This window comes from Crinia signifera, chromosome 1, assembly GCF_055691185.1.
Source record: "Crinia signifera chromosome 1, ASM5569118v1, whole genome shotgun sequence".
NCBI lineage: Eukaryota > Metazoa > Chordata > Amphibia > Anura > Myobatrachidae > Crinia > Crinia signifera.
In genome coordinates this window covers 454798585-454820048 of record NC_139217.1, presented here as the reverse complement: position 1 = coordinate 454820048, position 21464 = coordinate 454798585, and the positions used below count along the sequence as shown (strand labels likewise).

At 44.8% G+C, this 21464-nt stretch overlaps 1 protein-coding gene across 1 annotated transcript in view; it reads right to left on the bottom strand.

Moving 5' to 3' along the window:
• Window positions 1–2103: 2103 nt before the first annotated feature.
• MTMR12 (myotubularin related protein 12) overlaps window positions 2104–21464 on the bottom strand; it is a 50276-nt gene continuing 30915 nt past the window's right edge. The window contains exons 5-16 of the mRNA XM_083155091.1: window positions 21179–21315; window positions 17140–17233; window positions 15861–15990; window positions 14387–14462; window positions 13441–13547; window positions 12493–12617; window positions 11838–11916; window positions 10726–10796; window positions 9831–10000; window positions 9342–9512; window positions 8160–8318; window positions 2104–4602 (exon numbers count right to left, since the gene is read on the bottom strand). Of these exons, the coding sequence (XP_083011217.1) occupies window positions 4027–4602; window positions 8160–8318; window positions 9342–9512; window positions 9831–10000; window positions 10726–10796; window positions 11838–11916; window positions 12493–12617; window positions 13441–13547; window positions 14387–14462; window positions 15861–15990; window positions 17140–17233; window positions 21179–21315 (1895 nt within the window). The 3' untranslated portion in view covers window positions 2104–4026. The remainder of the gene's footprint in view (window positions 4603–8159; window positions 8319–9341; window positions 9513–9830; window positions 10001–10725; window positions 10797–11837; window positions 11917–12492; window positions 12618–13440; window positions 13548–14386; window positions 14463–15860; window positions 15991–17139; window positions 17234–21178; window positions 21316–21464) is intronic.

Genomic DNA, 21464 nt, shown 5'->3' with positions numbered 1-21464 from the left:
CAGGAGAAAGCTTTTTACTCACTAAAAGAACACTATGATGATCCAGAAGTGTATTCAAATAAAGGCAAGTCTACACTCTGATGAGAGGAAGGGGGAACTTTGTGAATATACCAAAATATGAATATGAAACACTAAATCCCAACAGAAATATACCTTAGCCCGGAGTCATTTAGAGCCTTTTTCAGTCAGACAGTTGTGTGTTCTCTATTGCTAGGGAAATAGTTCCAGTTACTTGGCTCAAACTCAACCACAGGTATTTCCCCAGGAATCCGGGCAGCACGCTCACATACCAGACCTGAGTCTTAGAGAGGAACATATGATATCAGTCCTGTTTGTTCTGGGACAAAGAGAATTCCGGACCCACTAGGCCAGTGATGGATTGATACTCCAGCTATTGTTGAACTACACATCCCAGCATGCCCTGCATCAGTTTTACTATTTGGCCATGCTGGGATGTGTAGTTCAACAACAGCTGGAGTGTCAAGGTTAGCCATCACTGCTCTAGGCAGTGGCAGAACTTGTGGTGCTAGGTGCAAAAATGTAATTTAGGCTCTCCCTCACAATATTCAACACGGTAGTGGGTGACCGTGACAGGCAAAGTGTGATCGGGAAAAACAGTGGGTGACAGGAATAGGGTAACAGGGACAGCGGTGGGCCCCTTAGTCCTCAGGGGCCCCAGTGCACTGCACTTGCTTCACCAATGGTTGTTCCGCCTCTGCCACTAGGACTTCAACTTTGATGCATGTTTATATCAATACATGTTACTTTCTCCTCAACAAAAGCAATGATCAGTCTGAGGTGTTCATAGCATTGGGGGTTATTCAGCCCCGACTGCTGGGCTGCTAATTTGCAGAGACCTGCAATGAAGTAACGCCACCTAGCCAGAGTGTAAGCTGCTGGGCAACACCGGCCCTCCAGATGTTGATGAACTACACATCCGAGCATGCCTTGCATCAGTTTCAGCATGGCCACATAGCAAAACTATTGCAAAGCATCCTGTGATGTGTAGTTCATTAACATCTGGGTGTTGCCCAGCCCTGACTTACTCGGTAGCTGCGATAGAAACAGGCAGGTCGGGCCGGAGAAGATGTTGCATGACTTCCCTCAAACACGTGGGTTTGCCAGGCAGAGAGTGGAGGGCTGCCCGGCTGTCTTCAGAGAGGGTCCGCGGCTATTTGAAATCTCATGCCGGGTTGCCAGCCAATAGGAGCTTGCAGCCCTGGCAGCCAATCAGAAACAGCCGTGGTGGGCTGTGAGCACCTATTGGCTGGTGATCCGGTGCAAGATTTCAAATAGCCGCTGACCCGCTCTGAGGATAGCCCACCATTCTCTGCCCTTTTGTCGCACTGGTTCAATTCTGCCGCTGCGGACAGCCAGGCAGCCGAAGCTTGGCACTGCGGCGGATCAGGCTGGCTCCAGCACGCGTGCTTTAAGGGTGGCGCCTAGCGCAGCCGCTTTTCTAGAATGTACCTGGAGGCGACCCCATCAGCGGCTGACTGCTTGCACCACCATGTATTCTGCTGCAGAGGCAGGAGACACAGCTGAACAGTCAAGTTCTGTAAAATACCGGTGACATATTAGTGTCACAGAGAGATCCGGAGATACTAAATGAATTATGCCATCAGCAAATAATATCATTGATAAATGGAGCCCTGAACAGTAACTGAATTACCCCAAAGCCTAGTATCCCCCCCTCCCCATACAGGACTGTAGTATATTGGGAAGTGAGCAGGATTATCTGTCTGGCTATTAGAATTGCTGGATAACGAATATAGGGCCTTATTCTAGTTCACTCTTTCTGACAAAATCCTTCTTAGACTGACAAAACCATGTGCACTGCAGGTGGGGCAGATGTTACTTGTGCAGAGAGAGTTTGATTTGGGTGGGGTTTTACTTCAAAGTAAGATCTATATTGCAGTGTTAAAATAAAGCAGCCAGTATTTTCCCTGAACAGAAACTCACCCAAATCTAATTCTCTTTGCACATTTTACATCTGCCCCCCTGCAGTGCACATGGTTTTGTCCATCTAAGAAGGATTTTGTCAGAAAGAGTGAACTAGAATAAGGCCCATAATGACCAACGGCATACAGGATAAAGAACACAGTAACGCACGCATTTGTTTACCATTTATAGAAAATAAAACATTGACTGCTATGAGGACAGCGCAGGAACCGTACATAAAATTCAGAACCACAAATAAACTACATCGATAAAAAATATATAATTACAAAATAGCAAATATATTACATCTCTCTTCCATAAAATGAATGAGGTAAAACTATTTTCCAATACACCAAAGCATTTCAGGCAGGGACGCCAGGCATTCTACTCGCGTTCCGCGCAGGTTGCGCCGGCGGTGAAGCGCTACAGCTAAACACCTTGCTGCCTGCCGCTGCTGTTGAGTGTAAGGCATGGATAGGTCCCCTTCAGCATACACCAGCGAGGTTACAAGGCATGGCAGTGAGCATTAACATACATATTAATCATAGAATCTGTGCTGGGGGGGAAATCAACAAACTTACCAAATACTTTTTTTTTATAGATATATACAGATACCCGATTGCACGAAAAAACAAACAGTTAAACATTTAAATTATACGTCCAACGCCAATATACCTCTCTACTATAAGACAATTTGGCTCTGGAGTAACGCAGCAATAGTCCGGTGACTACGTCGGCGTGAAACAGGTTGAAAAGAGAAAATGATATTTACGCGGTGTCACTCAAATGGACTTAAGCCAAATGTCATGAGAAGTCTTGCACCAGTGTTAAGTTGATTTGTGCTCAGTTTCCTAGAGATGATCCCCAACGTCATAGGGAACAATGGGGCAGATGTATTAAGATCGGTGAAGAGATAAACTGGAGATAAAATGGAAGGAGATAACACACCAGCCACTCAACTCCTAACTATCGTTTTTTAAACATGTCTGTTTGGCTGGTACGTTATCACCTCTTACTTTATGCCTTCATCAGGTGTGATACATCTGCCCCAATGATCCCTCTCTTTTTATATGCGTTAGAACGGTATTCTGATATAATGCCCCTATAGGGTTGGTTATTTAGTCAGTAATCTAGGAAAATAAACTAAGATATCTTGTGAGATCATATGGAAATTGACTGGGAAAAAAATAATAATGGGGGTAGTTAATTAGTGGAGGTCATTTCTCGCAATTAATTGGCTGTTCAAATAGTCTCGATACCAGCATTTATCTGGAATTATCTGAGCCGCGAGAACACAAGGGTCCAGACAGTAATCCCAGATCCTATGTGTTATTGCACAAAAAAAGGCCTTTTTACTACTGGAAAAAATAAGGGAGCGATAATTGGATATCCTAATAATGACCATCGGTCAAAGGATGAACTGTTAGTCTGTTTTATTTTTGGGGTACACAGCTTCTGGCTTTCCAGACACCAGGGTTATAATTCTACAGAACATTCCTTATTACTGGTGGATAATTGGTCCCGATTTCTTTTGCCCATTTCTACAAGACAGATTTGTATGTTGTTCCCCGTGAACCGTTCATAATTGACTTCGTAATCTATTTACTGAGCCTTGAACAGAGATGAAGTACCAGCCAACCAGCTCTTCTAGGTCTGTACACACTGCGAGATATGCAGCACCGCCGATAAAGCTAACAATATCGACGTTGCAGAAGAAAATAAACAACCCGCGGGTAAAAACACTGATCGATGTCATTCAGTGCCGTCACCGGGACTCCCGCCGATTATGCAGTCACTGTCTGAACATGCAGTTCAATCTGATGGGTGTTTGGACGGGCGGCGTCTCAGGCGCTCGGCAAGCTGAATCTGGCCCTTTATCTCTCTCTGCTTTATCCCCGTCCAAGGCTTATTAAATAGACTCCTTGGTCTGTAAACAAGAGTTACTAACCTACAGATTGTCGGGGTCCCTCAATAAATGAATAGTTTGGAATACGGGTGGCCAGTAACACAAAAACCTTTAGAAATAAATTATAGATTTGGTAAGCAGGATATAGACAGCTGCCCGATTGCGGTATACGGCATGAATCATATGCTGCCCAAGTCAAAGTACTCGTCCTCCCTGGTCACAAGTTCATCTCCCGCTTCCCAACTCCGCCACGTGGTGGTGGATATGGACGGTCTAAAGGAGCTTATATGGAGCAGAGCAAACGGATACAGTGATGAGCGGCGGACGGACTTCTTGCGCCTGGTTTCCACGTCGTTTTCCTTGATGACCGGATAGTTAGAGGTCGGCCTCTCTTTGACCTTCCTCTTTAGACTCTGAATCTCATCCATCAGCTCTAAAATTCTCTGCATAGCGGACACATTGCCGCCGCCTAAAACCTGCGCTTCGGGAATCCAACGCAGGTGGCGCTGGGCCCAGATGCAGATATCAGGTCCCTCTATGTGTGGCAGGATCAAACCATGAAAGTCCACCGGTTTCCGGTGCCAATCCTCGTAGAAGACCCGGTAGTTACTTGGCACTTCGTCGGAAGAATTGATTAGTTTGCTGATCCTTTTGCCCAGGAGGCTTTTTATGAAAGGTCCGGTTTCTTCCTTGAAGAATCCTCTTTTATTGGAACTTTTTGATTGGGTAAGCGGCAGAGATAATTGCCGCTGATGCTGTGAATAAATAAAGTAGAATTAAGGTCACACAAAACTTGTATTAACAATGAAAAAAACAAAAACATCGTAGTAGGTGATTGCAGCAATTTACAAGAAGATTAGTAAACACTTTTTCCTACTTTTTATTCAGGAGGATAATACATTAGAATTATTTTATAATTGTGCACAGTGATCACCATGGCAACCACTGTCACAGCGCTCCTCTCTGCTCAGACTACACAATAAAATGCTCCTCTCTGCCATCACAACCTGCTGTGGATGTAATTAGCACATAGGCTGGATGTCCCCCAGTGAGATTTGAAAAGGAGAAAATAAATACTTCAAATTGTATCTATATGCATCCAGAAAAAGTCTATCTTCAATAAACTATAGACACAAACATATCACTCAGGTCAAGATTAACTAACCATCATTTATTTATCTGGAGGATGAATATTACTTTTAGAATTAATGTTTTACTTTACATTTAACCTCATTCCAGTAAGTGTTTTGCATTTTAAGACTTATTTATCAAACTTTATTAATATAGTATCTACCCAGTAGCTAGAGCTTTATAGAGGTTTGCAGCGTTCTCCCAAAATTGCCAAGTAAAGGTGCCCATACACTAGTAAGATTTATCTTCAGATCTGGCTGGCTGGAACAAAAACATGGTTATGGATGAGTGACAGTTTGTCAGTTTTCCAGCATTTCCAAGCAAATGGTCAACTGTCATTTGCTCTCATCCATAACCATGTGTTTGTTCCAACCAGCCAGATCTGAAGATAAATCTGCATGTGTATGGCCACCTTAACGCAATAATGAAAACCATTGGTTATAGGATCTGTGTTACCAGTTATCAATAATGTGCGAACAAGCATATTCCACAGTACTGAGAATATCTGGGCAGTCACGTCAGTCCTCTCCCCAGCGGAGCTTACAATCTATATGATGACGGTACAGTGAGGTTTTGTGATTTTAACCCTTTGAGGGACAACGTTGCTGTGAGGGATCCTTAAAAAATATCCGCTAAAAACGCCAGCGCCGCTCACAGCGGCTGTTCTTGTAGTATAAATAAATACAAATACAGCCGTCAATGAATTGAAGTTGAGTTAAATATTGCACCCAAAAAACTTTTTTGGGGGATATTTTGAGGATCTCACAGCAACGTTGGCACAGAAAGGGTTAAGCTACTTTCAAAAACACCCCTGCAACTCCAGCATACAAGCCTTAAAACAGCTTTTCGGTACTCTTTACCTAGAAGGGCGCCCATCGTGGGCATTGCATGCACTAAAAAATCGGGTGCGATGCGACCGACGCGATGCCCGTGATTTCACATAGGGAACAATGTTAAATGTCTCAATTGACCCGATTTTCCTGTTCAATGCCTCAATTGACCCGATTTTTCCATAGGAAACAATGTTAAATGGGCCACAGAGGCCAAATAGGCACCCTGAAGTGTGAAATGGCCACCCCAATTGTTAACGCCACCCCATGATCAACGTGAACCCGAAGCGTGGCGAGCGCAGCGGTACGCGTCCTACGACCTTTTCATACCCCCACTATCCACGTCGGCGTGGGGTTGAGAATAGAAAGTGTGGCGAGCGCAGCGAGCCCGAAGCATGGCGAGCGCAGCGAGCCCCGCGGATACCTTCACAGGTATCCGCGTCCCCTCGCGGGCTTCACAGCTGTCCATGTCCGCTCGCCACGCTTCGGGCTCGGTGCGCTCGCCACACTATTCTATTCTCAACTCCACGCCGACGTGGATAGTGGGGGTATGAAAAGGTCGTAGGACGCGTACCGCCGCCCCTCGCGGGCTGCGCTGCGCTCGCCACGCTTCGGGTTGACGTTGATCGTGGGGTGGCGTTAACAATTGTGGGGGCCATTTCACACTTCAGGGTGCCTATTTGGCCTCTGTGGCCCATTTAACATTGTTTCCTATGGAAAAATCGGGTCAATTGAGGCATTGAACAGGAAAATCGGGTCAATTGAGACACTTAACATTGTTCCCTATGGGAAATCGCGGGCATCGCGGGACCGCGATTTTTTACTAACGATGCCCACGATCAAAATCGTGGGCGCCGTTCTAGGTAAAGAGTACCAGCTTTTCTGTCCAAACACCACCCCATACACCTGTCCCACATCTTGTAACCCATTATTATGCATCATGCTGGGGTTCTGAACCAAGACCTGACTTTTCATTGAGAGAGAGTGTGAATAGCGAAAAAGTTGCATTTACCCACATAAACCAGTTACCAGAACTAACGGAATCCCCCCTCCAGTAGTGTTATTCTGTATATGTATAAACGTGTGCTTGAACCCATTATAGAATTATATTACAATTATTTTCACATCAAGTGTAAAGGGTATAATATATTTTCATTATTACAATAATATTTACTGGTAAATTAAATGAGCTAGTTGAAACCCTAAAAGCACGAACTATCAGGTTTTTTCACCTGACTGGTGTCAGGCAAAACAAAATCCCTGATAAGCTGCGATAACAGATCTCTACGGGAACTTCTCTTACATCCTATGTGTTTTTGGCCGAAAATAGATTTTTTTTTTTTTTGTTCACATAGATCGAGAAAAAAAATGGGTGTGGATTGTTTTATCGAACACACTTAGGGCGACAGTCATTAGGTCGACAGGTGGGAAGGTCGACATAGGTGAAGGCCGACAGGTGTCTAGGTCGACATAGGATTAGGTTGACATTGTTTTTTACCCGAATGTCGACACAGTCGACATTGACACCGTTGGACGTCAACCGCAGCCCCTCGCATCACTCGCGATGCTTCGGGCATTGTGCCTCGATGCGCTCGGCACACTATTTTATTCTCCCACCACGCCCTAGTGGATGGTAGGGCATGAAATACCGCCTGTCGGCTCAAAAAACAGTAAAGAAAACCATGTCGACCTTCCGACCTAACCCATGATCACCTAAACCCATGTCGACCCTGTCCTATGTCAACCTAGACACCTGTTGACCCAACGGTGTCGACAATACGACCGCATCCCAAAAAAAAAAAGGACTTCAATTGAATTGTCCGAAAAACCAATTGGGCAATAAGACCTTTTTTTCCTGCATGGAAATTTAACGGGCTTAATTGAAGCCTTTAGTCTCAAATTTATTAGTGTTTTATTTAAAAATGACTTACTGGAGAGACTGGATTAGTCATTATTATGAGAAATTATTATTTGAACACGAATATAAATGACATATTTAATATTATAATCCTAGAAAAAGTGTTGTGCTCAAAAAAAGTTGATCACATTTATTTTTGCTCCACTGTTCACTATAAAATTAGAAACAAAACAAGCTTTATTAGTATATAAAAAAATAAATAAAAATCAACGAACCAGAATCACTAAATAATGCGCCATATTAAGAACAGAATATAAACGTGGTTCTTATTTGGGAAAATTCTGATATTAGTGGAATAAAGTGCCCACACTGGAAGCTGTAGCTATTCCTGTACATATATGGTAAACCCATCACCGAATCCTTCACCGCTATATACACAAATTAAGCTTTAAAGCTTTATAAATCCTCCCGCAGCTAAAATAATACACGTTACCTTAGAGCGAGGCGCTTTCCGGCTTTTCTCCAGCTTGGCCTTCCCTACGTACAGAGGGTTGTTTAAGAACGACAGAGCTTTCAATTCAAACTGCACCGACCAATCCCAGACGGTGTAAAAACTCAAAGGTCCTCTTTGTTTGCCCAGCCCGTCCTCGGCCTGCCAAGGGGAAACAGAAAGCTTGCAGATTCCAGCTGGAGGAACGAGGTCACAGCTTAAGGAAACATTGCCTCAATCACTACATTGCCCTTAGTGACTGAATAACGGGGTCATTCCCGATGCGCACTAGTCACACATCACCGTTCTGGCTATTCACTGTATGAGGAAGAGACTACATACACTTGCTGAGGACGTATACGACTCTGTACAATCACAATGTCAAGAAAACGAGATAATGGACACAACCACTTAAACAAGCAGCCAGGTCTAGTTTATCCCTTTCATACAACGGCATGTCCTTTTCTGCCAGTTTTCAGCTCTTTTCCTAACCCTGTGAACCCCAAAATGTCCTGCTCCTCCCACTTCTCAGTCTATTCCTGTTACCCCCACCAATCTGTATGCCAGTGCCCAGCTTTTGTGCCCTAAAACCCACATTATCTAATTATATTAGCTTGCTTGCTTCCTTGCCCCAGAGATTTGATAACCACAACACCCTTCAGGGTGTACTCTCCTGCCACACGTCCCCAACACTGCCCCTTCCTTACCAACACCGGCACCTCTTTTCTACCAAGATGCCACTGACCAAACCCAATATCCTATGTCTTGCTTTCATACCAAAAGTTTCTAGCTCCGCCTAGGTTTTACGTTTCCTTCTTATCAGCTTGTTCAAAACAGATATATCTACTGTGGGTACCAGCCAATAAGCCAACGCAAGTTTTTCACAATTTTTTGAACTTTTAATGCTTTACCATCCACGTGGACTTAATTGGGAATCGTAAAGTACCCACGCTTGACTCATTGGGGGTATGCGTGCTAAACTAAAGTGTCGACATGGACACAAAAAAGATGAAAAACTCTTGGTGACTTTTTGATGGTGTTGACCTTTGGCCGACGTCAAACTACTGACAGTCAAATCTCCCGATGATCTCTATGATCTATACCCTCCACTGTGTCTTTCGCACGAAATCACTTTCCAGGTGTCTATGACTGGTATGTTTTTGACAGCGGTAAAGGGATTCTTACCCACTTGTGTGCGTCTCTTTGGTATGGGGAATTGAAGAAGAAAGTGCTGAAGATGGGGATGTTGATGCTGTCCGATAGGACAGTTAGGTAGGTCTCTGAGAACTCGAAAGCCAGCGGGTACTGCTGTACTAATTGCCACACACAATCCAGGAAGAGCAAGAAGACAGGAGCCTGCAATTCACAAAATAAAAAATGAGCGGAGACTTGGGAAATGCGGCCTGGCATTTAGAACACATATATAAAACTAGCCTATCTGCAGGGTGATCCTAGTAGAGGAACCTAGGCCGTTAGCTTAATGTGGCATTGACACTTGACGCCTGCTTTCAACATGTAGAGGCAACCGCTTCCCAGCTCCTCGAGGATAGAGATCAGCTGACTGGGACACTGGGCTAAAATACGCCCTCAGGACCTTCTAGGAAGCCTGAGGGCAAATATTAGGATTTTTACAAGTGTTTTACAATGTCAGGATGGAATTACCCTTTATCTAACCTCATTGTCGTTTTTCCTGAGATGGTTGCATCTGTCCAGAAAAGCATGTCCTCCCATCACCCACTCTTTCTGGATGAGGCTCTGGAAGCCGTGCCGGGTGCGGAAGTGTGGATCCATCATGATCTGCACAAGACTGGCAATCAGGCAGCAGAAATCGGAGGCAGTGTCTTCTGTAGGATGTGAAAAAGGGTACGTAGTTTAGATTTCACCCAAGACAAATCTCTGCGGACAGTTTGAAGGACACTGTGGCTCCTAGACATTGACCAGCAAAATCAAAAAGCTCAGTGACCCACAGGTGATCCTGAACCCTTTGACTAAACATTAGCATAGTAAGAATAGGGGAGGAGGAGCCTGTGCTGCTGCTCCAAACATTAACTCTTTGGTGCCAAGACTCCTCCATCTCACCCTATACCCATTGCCCCAGTGTCCCCCATAGATGATGGAGAAAAATAAGACATTTATGTATGAGGTCACTTTTTACAATTTCTTTAAAAACGCTTTTTCACCATTTTGGTAAATTGCCTTTACTGCGTGAAGAGAAATAATAATAAGAAATGCTGCCATTTCAGCTGCAGCTAAGCGATTCAGTTTGGCTTGTCCAGGCTACGGTATTGATTACCGGGCTGTCATCTGTTTGATATAGCCAATATCACCAACCCAAACCTGCAATAATTGGGCAAAATGTAGAGAAGCCAACCCAACCTCTTCTCCAGTTTCGAAGTCTCCAGAGAAAAACATCTTGTGTGGGTGCTGCATAAATGCTGATTAACATGTTAGAAAGAGGCACCCAAAAAGTCAATAACAAGGCTTATCAGTAAAGAGGTTAAGTCTAGGACCCCTTAAAATGGGATTTATTCACTCATATGAGAAACGGCTAGCTCTGTCCCAGGCTTACCTTTAAGGACCACATTGATTCTTTGACTTTCCAAATATTCGATGACTTCGATTGCTTTCTTGAGGCACTGCCTGGAATAGCAGAAGAAAGAGGAGCACACAGTAATACACAGCAGGCAAGAATAGAACAGAACACTAACTACGTGAGGGTACTGTACGTCCATGGGCTCTCATCTACACACTGACACCAAAAAACACATGAAACTCATATCGTCTTTCCACGTCAACCTAGATACTGTCGACCCAATATACAACACGCGGACACAGAGGCTGCATTTACAGTATCATCAGTTCAGCCTTCGATACAATAATGTACAGTGCAGCCGTTTAGAGGGAACCACTGAGAGGAAAGCCAGTTGGGGTAATGTACTTAAAGCTCTCCTATTACATCCGGGTATCGATTTCAATTCAATGTGATGGAAAGGGATTTTCCTTTGTGGACCGGCACATTGCATCCATCCAGGTCAGTCTTGTACCGCATAGAGCAGGTATGTCCAAACTATGGCCCTCCAAATGTTGTGAAACTACAAGTCCCATCAGGCCTTGCCACAGTTTTGCTATTAAGGAATGCTAAAACGATTGCAAGGCATGCTGGGATGTGTAGTTTCACAACAGCTGGAGGGCCATAGTTTGGACATGCCTGCCATAGAGCCACTGGATGTTATCTAGCACAAATCTCAATGAACAAGTCACAAGAATACAAGGGGGGGGGGGGGGGGGTGGATTTTAATCTGCTATACCAGAACTTGGTGAAAAACCCATTTTCAAAAGAAACCTTTACAAACCCAATGCTGCAATAACTAGTTTTCACAAATAAATCAGATGTAATAAGCTTGGAGAAGTGATAAAGTGAAAGGCGATATCGCAGCAGCCAATCAGCTCCTGTTACGTTACAGACTGACCTAGGAAATGACAGTTAGGGGCCATTATCGCCGGACACTTTATCACTTCACCGGGATTAATACACCTGCCCCTCGGTGCCTTTGCGAGTTGGGGGTAAGTGGGGATTCTTCAGCAGGTGAATAGAGGTGAAGCCTGGGAACTGTAGCTATGACAACCCCTACAGGGAACTTCTATTCCGCAATCATCAAATCAGTCCTTTTGGGAACATACCTTATTATTTCAAGCCAATTGCAGGTTTCCAATAATGAGAACCACTTGGAGTCTGTGTCCCAGAAGTCAGTCGCGTTGTCTGCAACATGAAAAATAACAATGTACATTTAGGCAGCAACTGCTGTGTTTCCCATCATTCACTGCATGCACATATACACACACACACACACACACACACACATCCACCCAACGTATGCACTGAAAAACCTAAACCGTGGACTGCATATTGCCAGGCATAGGCCTTATTGTCATAAGCCATTTATCATCAGACAGCCCACTGTTAATAAATGCGTGGAAATCAGCTCAGCACACAAGGAGACTGCATCCAGTGAAGGGTGAGCGTGCACTGTCACGGATAGGGACTGGGAGGGAGGAGACTGTCCCGTTTTATAGCCTTGTACAAGCTATAGACATGTAGGGGGATAAGTTAAGATTCCCTTGCATGTGCTGTCCATTCTGATCACCCCCCCTCCCCCCCCCCCAGTGATGTCATACCCAATCCCTGCCATTGGCTGGAAGACCAAAACAATGGCCCTCTAGTGTTTGTTAGTGTTTTGTGAAAGCTCTACAATGTAAAATAAACCAACCATTACCCTTCCCACTATACAGCTGTGAATGTAATGCAGAACTGAGTGTAGGGTACTCTTCAACTTACCTATCAGAAACAGCTGCTTAAACCGGGTATAGGCCACCTGGATTTCGGAGAGGGATGGGAGACTAACCGATAAATCCTCAATCCTTACTTCCTCATAGGGAGGTCGGTAAAGGGTCTTCTCTACACTATTAAAATGAAAAAGAAGATTATGTATGAGAGTATGAAGATCAATTAATAGGTATCATAGTAGCAAGTCTGTCACTGATGGCCAGATCAATAGATTGGAGACCCCGTGTGCAACCTTAGTTTGGGCCCTGACACTTGCTGGCAATATCTGTGGTGCAGATGCAGAGGTAAGTCATTGGAATGGGTGCGGAGTATGTGGTGTGCGATATACACAATGTACCCGTTATTGATACGTCACAGATTAGAAACTAACTACATTAAATATTTTGTTTTAAAACACGCGTGTCATCTGCCACAGAAGGAAGCCATTTTGTTGATTTCACCAATAGACATCAGAATGCAGCCATTTTGTGAGAGACCAGTATTAATGAGCATGGCTCTTGTGGAGGTAACGGGTGCCTGATAAATTGAACACCCTGATCTCTATGGGCAGACGCTGGCCATCTTGGTATGAGAATGCGGGGATGGTTAGAGTAGTGTGTGCGCTGCACTTACAACTACCCATAGGGATCAGTGCTCTCTATGGGCCAGATGTATGAAGCTTCAAAAGTGCAGAGTGATAAACAGCCAGCCAATCAGTTCCAACGTGCCATTTTTCAAACCCAGCCTGTAACATGGCAGGTAGGAGCTGATTGGTTGAATGTTTATCACTCTCCCTTTTATCACTTTTAGAAGCTTGATACATCTGGCCCTATGTGAGATTTCACATCAACCTATGGGGGAAGGGGGGCGGATACTGATGGAACAGACAGGATTTTATGATATAATGGGTATAGAAATCACCCTTACACAGCAATGTACAAGACAGATAAGAACACACACCTGTCCAGAAACGTCCTCTGCTCCTGTATGGCGAAATCATCCACTTCCTTAGGGAGGGAGGCCATCTTTACCAAAGCCAACCCATGCGGAGTGGACCAGCACCAAATCTAACAGGGAAGAAAGAAATAGGAATATTGTAAACATGTTCTAGATGACGGAATGTTCTAGACGCAGTCCGGCAGACACTTTCAGGGATTCAGTATGTTACCGGAAGTCCCTTGCTTCCAGTGCCATGGAGGCTCTGCAATAAGGTAAGTAGCTTCCTGCTCCAGGCCAAAAACTATGGTAACCCCAATTGTTAACATTTATAACAGATCCACTCTGTGCTAAAGTGCTGTCACCACTTCCTTGACATATATGTGTGGTAAACACAGTCCACTTGGAACAAGGCCCTTACCTGTCTCCTCCAGGGGAGCCATGAGGATCTTCTTCATCTGGTTGTACAATACGGTTCATTTGACTACAGCAAACAGATTTTCTGTCTCAGGACCTTGCAAATCAGTTGCTGGGTCTGATTCAGATGTAGATGTCACCAAACCCCGCCCCCCAGTACGGCAAACCCCGCAATTCGCAGGTCTTCAAGGAGGGGGTAGGACAAAATGACATGATTTGCATCTTTAGCACTGCCCCTTCCCGGAGAAGCAGCAAATCACTGTAATTTACCGCTGCGTCCATGGAGATTTGGGGGGGTGCCGCCAGTATCCCGGAGGGTTGCCCACCTTTCCAGGGGGACCTGATTTTCGGGAGCCTCCCGACCATTCCAAGAGGGTAGGCAACCCTGATCTAATCCAGTAAATCAGCTTTATGAAAACAGGGATTAAATATTCCTACACAGCAGGGAATATAATGTCCTCTTACGTCACTCTCCTATTCTACCCCTCAGCCCCATCCGGTATATGTATACAGCAAACGAGATCGCTTCATCCATCTACCTACAAGTACTCACAGGAATTCCCCTCCCCTGGAATTTATACACGCACTCCTCCGGCAGGGACAGGGGTACAACAAAGTAGGGAGGTAACCTACAGGAAAGGGAAAGTATTGCAGCATTAATAAATACATACTGTGTTCAGGGCAGATGAAAAACCAATACAATGCTAAATAATAAGGTATGTTTTGGTGGAACAAATGCTTCGGTTTCCTTTAGGTCCCGCAATAGTTATGCAGAGTCTGTTCCACCCAATCAAAATGAGCAACAAGTCTCATATGATTGGGTACTGACTGCAATGACCTAATCTAGGACAGCGAGAGGTATTAACCCTTCCAGCACATAGCAACCAGCCAACCTCTACCTATCATTTTATAGATTTTGATAACTTGTAGCTAGGAAATTGATTGGTTGCTTTGGGTAAATTCTCCACTCAAGGCAAATTACATCTCCCGCTTAACTTTCTGTATTCTGACAGAGGAGGAGAAAAAGGGGGTGTAGAGGAGGGCAACAGTTTCAAACATATAGCTGTACAATATAACCTTAGTGTGGTTTTGGAGACGTTTTTTGGGGTACATCCTATTAACGGCTATGCGATGTCCTATAGTCAATCCCATTTCTTAGGTAGGAGAAAGGGAAGCATTGAAGTCGGACAAATGGCACCCACACACTTCCCAGCATAGATTATAACAGGAGTCAGGAGGATCGGAAATACTTTTACACACTAAACAAGCACAGATACAATGCAGTTACAGGCAGGGCAATGAGTTTGATTCAGATTGATTCTCACAAATGCGGTACGGGGACCAATGTTATGGGACTGCGCAAGCGTATTGGTGAAAATTTGCATGTGCAGAGCCGCTGTGCGAATGAATTCGGGGAGTATCCCACTTGCCGAGGCATCAGCGCAAGTAGGGGAGCGGGCGGGGGCAGACACCCGGGCCAGAGCAGGAGAACGCAGGTTGGCTGGGAACACTGGAGCGGTGATGAATGCTCAGGCTGGGTGGCTGATGTCACATGACGTCAGCCTCCCGCCCCATCTTCGTCCAGGCACTTGTAAATAAAGTCAGCCCTAGACTGACTTCTTTGCGTACTGGGTTACCGACCATCAAAATGATTTTTTCCCCCGTACACTCGCATGCAAAGGGATGTGTGAGCATGCAAATGCGGACGTTCGCTCAGGGAAGGTGAGAGTTCACTCGCACAATGGGCGGGGCCTAACCGCTCGGTAAGCAGCAAATGTACGCTGCTTACCGTGTATCCTGACACCTCCGCCTCTGGGCAAGTTTCAGAAATGATTAATAATAATAATAATAATAGGAGCTACAATTTTTTTTTTTACGTTTTTCAGTAAATCTACAATATATACGGGGTGTGAGGATGGACAAAAGTACAGATTGTAGGCTGCTCAATGTGTCATTATCTGCTGACCTGGCGAGTCATCGGTGTAGGACAGCTGGGAAACAGCGATGGCTTAGAACACAGCACGTACCTGTCCGACACCTTGTACGCTTCATTGATTGACAATACTTTGTAACACAAGTTTCCCTTGGTACGGTCCAACTCCAGCCGCCAGTCATTGTGCTTGTCAAACATCGTGGTTTGGTCCTTAGCAGATGCCGCTTACAGAACAAAACAAAAACACAGGATTACAGAATAATATTAATACTAATAAATAATAATACTTTTGTTTTTATTACTGGTGTTCCTAAGGGAATGTGAGTGCCAACAGAACAAATGCTACCCGGCACTTGAACTTTCTTTGTTCATAAAGTGGTAAATGGAATGAAGAATATACTGTATGATAAATTATATGTTTGGGTTCCCGCCTGCAGATAAACGCCCCTGTGCGAACTGCAGTGTTACACGGAGAATGCCTTACTGTACATGCCAATAGCAATGCAGCCTTTCTCCCCACCAGCCAAGTGTAAGGAAGGATGTAACAATAGGGACCTAAGTGATGGCACAAAGCGCAATACTCAAAGTCCAATCATTGTCTGCCTCTAGAAACGCTCAGGTGTAATACTACCATTAACCACAGGGGTCAGACTGGCTCTGGCTTTTGTTGTCCAACTGCCGCGACAGATAAAAGGTAACTTGTCAGTTGCAGAGTTCTGGTTCACTTCGGTTTTAAAAAAGTTGCAAAGTTCTATGGACGGATGTCATAAGTAGAATGTGACACTAGCTGTAGGATAGAACAGTGGTTCTCAATTCGACCGACCCTCAGGACATCGAACATGTCACATTTTCCCGGTCACCCAGCTGCTGCACTGATGTATTCATTACTCAATGACACATTTTACAAGATCAACAGGTGGCGCTAATAATGTTCCCGCTAGAATCCGATGCATGCAGGGTGACAGGGTGCTTGGGCTAGCGGTAAGGAGTGGCGGCAAGGTCTATGTCACTATTGGGGAGGGGGTCTAACCCCTCTACTGCGTGTGCTCCCATCGCCGTCACTGATGGGGGCATGTCCAGCACCTACGGAGGTGCAGGGCTTTCTCCAACCTCTATCTTTAATGTGAATAGATGCCATGCCGTTGGCATCTATTCATCTGGCGCCAGCGGGCAGGCTGTTTTAAGAGGGTGCCTTTAAAGGGGCAGCATGCATTTTGCCCTTTAGAAAGCCTTGTAAGGAACACTAAGCGAATGATTCTTGGAAGACATGAACTGTTCGGGGTCCTGACGACTGAGTTGGAGAAGCTTTAGCATAGAACAATCCCGACATTTCCGGCTAACGTGCTTTGGAACATCGCTGCTTAGGAACTCACCTACGTAACACGGGGCGACTGCTGTATACGAGAACAGGAAGAGACGTTTCAGGAGCTTAGGACTAAGGGAGTGATGCGTTATCCCGCTGACAATCTGAACGAAAGAACAGAGTGAATGGAAACCGGTTAAACTATTTTTTTAAATATATTTAATATTTTGAACACACTCAAAATGAAATTTTCTCCACGTTTGCGCAAATACAGTTCCAAGAAAAAGTATGTGAACCTTTTGGAATTACCTGGATTTCTGCATAAATTGGTCATAAAATAGAAAAAAAACACAGTCTGCTTAACGTAAAACCACACAAACAATTATATGTTCTCATGTTTTTTAATTGAACACACCATGTAAACATTCACAATACAGGGTGGACAAATAGGTCTAGGCCGGTGATGGCTAACCTTGACACTCCAGCTGTTAAACTACACATCCCAACATGCCCAGCTACAGTTTTACTATTTGGCCATGCTAAAATGGATGCAGGGCATGCTGGGATGTGTAGTTCAACAGCTGGAGTGTCAAGGTTAGCCATCACTGCCCTAGGCTAATGACTTCTGCAAGAGCGAATTCAGGAGTCAGCCGACCTGGAGTACAACCAATGAGACGAGATTGGGGGTGTTGGTAAAAGCGGTCCTGTCCAATAAAAAAACAAATAAGTTTTCTATTCTCGAGAAGCTTTGTCTGATGAGAATGTGTGTGTGGTATCAGGGTAAGCAGACTTGTTTGTCTATTGTTGAGAATTATTAAGATGAAGATCAGAACACATTTTATGACCAATTTATGCAGAAATCCAGGTAATTCCAAAAGGGTTCACATAATATAGAAGGAAAACCAAATAAGAAATACATTACAAATGCATGTAATGGAGATTTCACGTGCAAGAATTGCCCCAAACTGTGAACTGCAGCGCTTGGTAATCATTGGTTGGCATGGTGAACAAAAGCTCAGCTGAAGGTGGCGATGCCATGATCTGCAGTCAAAGACATTGGTTGGCAAGGTTTGCTAATATTAGCTGTTAAAGTCACTCTTGTACATAATCACTTCTAGGTCTACTTGCCTCTAGAAATATCCTATATACAAAAAAATAAAAAAAAACTGCTCCTCAGCTCTATGGGGGAAATTCAAGTGTGTGCAACGGTGACCACTAGATGCCACTCTAAAAGAACACAGTTATACAGAAGTAATAATATTATAATAAAAACAGGACTCCTTTATGGTAAATAGACTTTCCCAGTACAGGCCACATAAAAGTTGCATTATGATGATCTAGCAAAAGGAGGGAGAGGGGAAAGTGGACTCTCTTTGTGGGGCACTCTTGTTTTTAATGATGAATTAATAAGTTAAAAATTAACTTTTATTGTTATTGTTTTAATATAGGGCGGACATACTTTGTCCAACAGAAAACACAGTACAGACAGAGACAAACGACATAAATTTTGCAGTGAGCTTAAAGTAATACGCTGTGCAAATCACGTTCTATATCGGAACGAAAGGTTCAACAACTAAGAAAATTGCAGTGAGCTTATAATTGATATGCTATGCAAAAGTTGCAACTATTGCACAGCATATCAATTATAAGCTCACTGCAATTTTCTTAGTTGTTGAACCTTTCGTTCCGATATAGAACGTGATTTGCACAGCGTATTACTTTAAGCTCACTGCAAAATTTATGTCGTTTGTCTCTGTCTGTACTGTGTTTTCTGTTGGACAAAGTATGTCCGCCCTATATTAAAACAATAACAATAAAAGTTAATTTTTAACTTATTAATTCATCATTAAAAACAAGAGTGCCCCACAAAGAGTCCACTTTCCCCTCTCCCTCCTTTTGCATGTACATTTTGGACTCAGGGGAGCACCACCAACACATAAAGACCACTTACTCCGTAAGGTATATCACGTCTATAAAGTTGGTCAAAGGCAACTCAGGCCGAACCCCACCAGAGCGGTTAAAGGGGTCCCCCTTGACCCAATTCACACTCGGCGGGGAGAACCTTGTGCGGCTCTCAAACCCCCTTCTTTCTCTGATTATGATGATCTATAAAGATCTTTCAGGTACAATTACTGTGCCGGAGATATAGGAGAAAAATCCCACCACATACTTAGATTGTGAGAGAGTGAGAAAGTCAGAGGTAAATTTACAAAGATGGGATGTTGTCCATAGCAACCAATCACATTCTATTATCTTCTAGAGAGTGCAAAATAAGTAGAATCTGATTGGTTGCTATCGTCAATAGAACTCCCATCTTAGGGCAGAATTCAATGAGGCTGATTCGCCATGTTCTACGGCGAATGTGTGCTATTTTCATGCTCAGTCTAAGGTGAATCTTTTTACTGAAAAAGTGAATCACCCTATTCAACGTGCAATATTCACCAATGGCGAACAGTGAATGACGGACAATTCGCCGTCTGATAGTCTCCGCAATTCGCTGTGGTTTTTCAATGTGATTCGCCGTGAGTGTATTCAATGATCAGATGGTGAATTGCTTTCTAAGTGTTTTTCGCTATGTGTCACCATGTAGCAATCACCATCTTTTCATGGTGAACTGAACTGTGATCTTTTAAAATAAAGGTTTTTTTTTTTTTTTTTTTTGGTGTAAAAAAAAAAAAAAAAAAAAATCTGGAATTTTATTGTGTGAAGGGGCATGTTATTTTTATTCATGTGCTTACAGCACATGAATATATACAGATGGAGCCGGCCTTATCCTTGCAGTGGATGGCATTTCTACCGCCATCCACGCCGGCGGCAGTCTCTCGCCAGGAGCTTGGTGGGGGTCCCCAATGCCCTCCCCACCGTTTCCAACGTCCCCCTTGCCGCCCTGACCCCCCCCCCCCGAACTGGGCAGTCTCTCCCCAACACGGAGACGGGCAGGGAGACGCCGCCGCGCCGCGATACTGGGACGCGCGTGCGCGTGAGACGCACGCACATCCGAGTCTCTCTCACCGGCGCAAGGGGTCTGGCGAGCGCCGGCCAAAGAAGAGCCCTGCTCCATCTGTACTGAATTTATTTATTTTTTTACACATAACAGCCAGCAGGGGGCCGAGAGCCGCTCATTAGATATTCATATATTCACTGCTCCCGATCATTACATATGCACGATCGGGAGCAGTGCTAGCGGCTCCCTACCTGCGTCCCCTGCTAGCTCTCCTGGGGGGGGGGGGGGGCAGTTTCTGCTGCCTGTGTCCCCAGGAGCCCTGCTTCTGCCCCATAGTGTCCGGTGCAGACAGGAAGGCTTCCATCTCCCTGCCTGCCGCCGTCCCCTGGCTCCCTGCGGCGGGTTAAGAATCACCGTCAGGGGCAGCGAGCCCCTGCGGCATGGAGTACGGTGACAGGGAGGGCTGGCAGCGAATGCTCCAGCCCTCCGGAACACGGTGACTGTGCATCGAATCCTAAACAGGATTCGCTGCACATGCCGAGTATTCACATTGAATACTGCCCTTAGTAAATGCACCCCCACAGTCAGATAGCACAAGCAAATATTCTTGATTATGGTTATGGTATAGCGGGTCGACCCGGTGTCGATCAACCATTTTATGGTCAACCACCCTTAGTCGACCCCGCTGAGGTAGAAGGCTGAAAATAGTAGGCGGCCCCTAGAGCGGTAGTAACGCTAGAGTATGATTGGCGGGACCATGGTCAGCGGGAGTTTTACCAGATTTTTTTGGTGCCGTATGTCAGAGAGGGACACTGTATATGCGCAGAGTGTCCCCTTGCACGCATGGCTGCACTAGCCATGCTTTGGGCACAGTGTCTTGCTATGCTCGGCACACTATAAGATACTAACTCTATGTCCACTTGGACTGTAAAGTATGGTCCAAGTGGGCCTGCACCAAAAACAACCCTGAAAAGCTTCTGTTCGTCCATGGTCCTGCCGATCACACGATGGCGTGTAACGTTACTGCCTCTCTAGCAGCTGCCGACTATCTTTAGCCATCTAACTCAGCGGTGACGACTAAGGGTGGTCAACCATAACATAGTCTCCCTTTATTAGGCGAGCACAGAGCACGGATTCCGACGTCTATGGGCAGAGATATATTTACCCGTTTCACTTCCTCCTCTTTGCTGTAACTGAGACAGAAATTAAACACTCTGAAGTCCTTGCAGTAAATGATCAGTTTCTTTGGGACTTTCTTCAGAGCCGTCATCGAGATGAGAACTTTCTTTTTATCATCGAACACTGGAAGGAGACGGGAACAGAGCGGGATTATTGTACATAATTGGTTATGGAGATCTTGCGCTCTAACTAGTACAAGAACATCTCCGCTAATCGGCCAGCACATCCCGATGCTTTGTCCATTTTCCAGAGTCGTTTTACAAAAAAAAAAC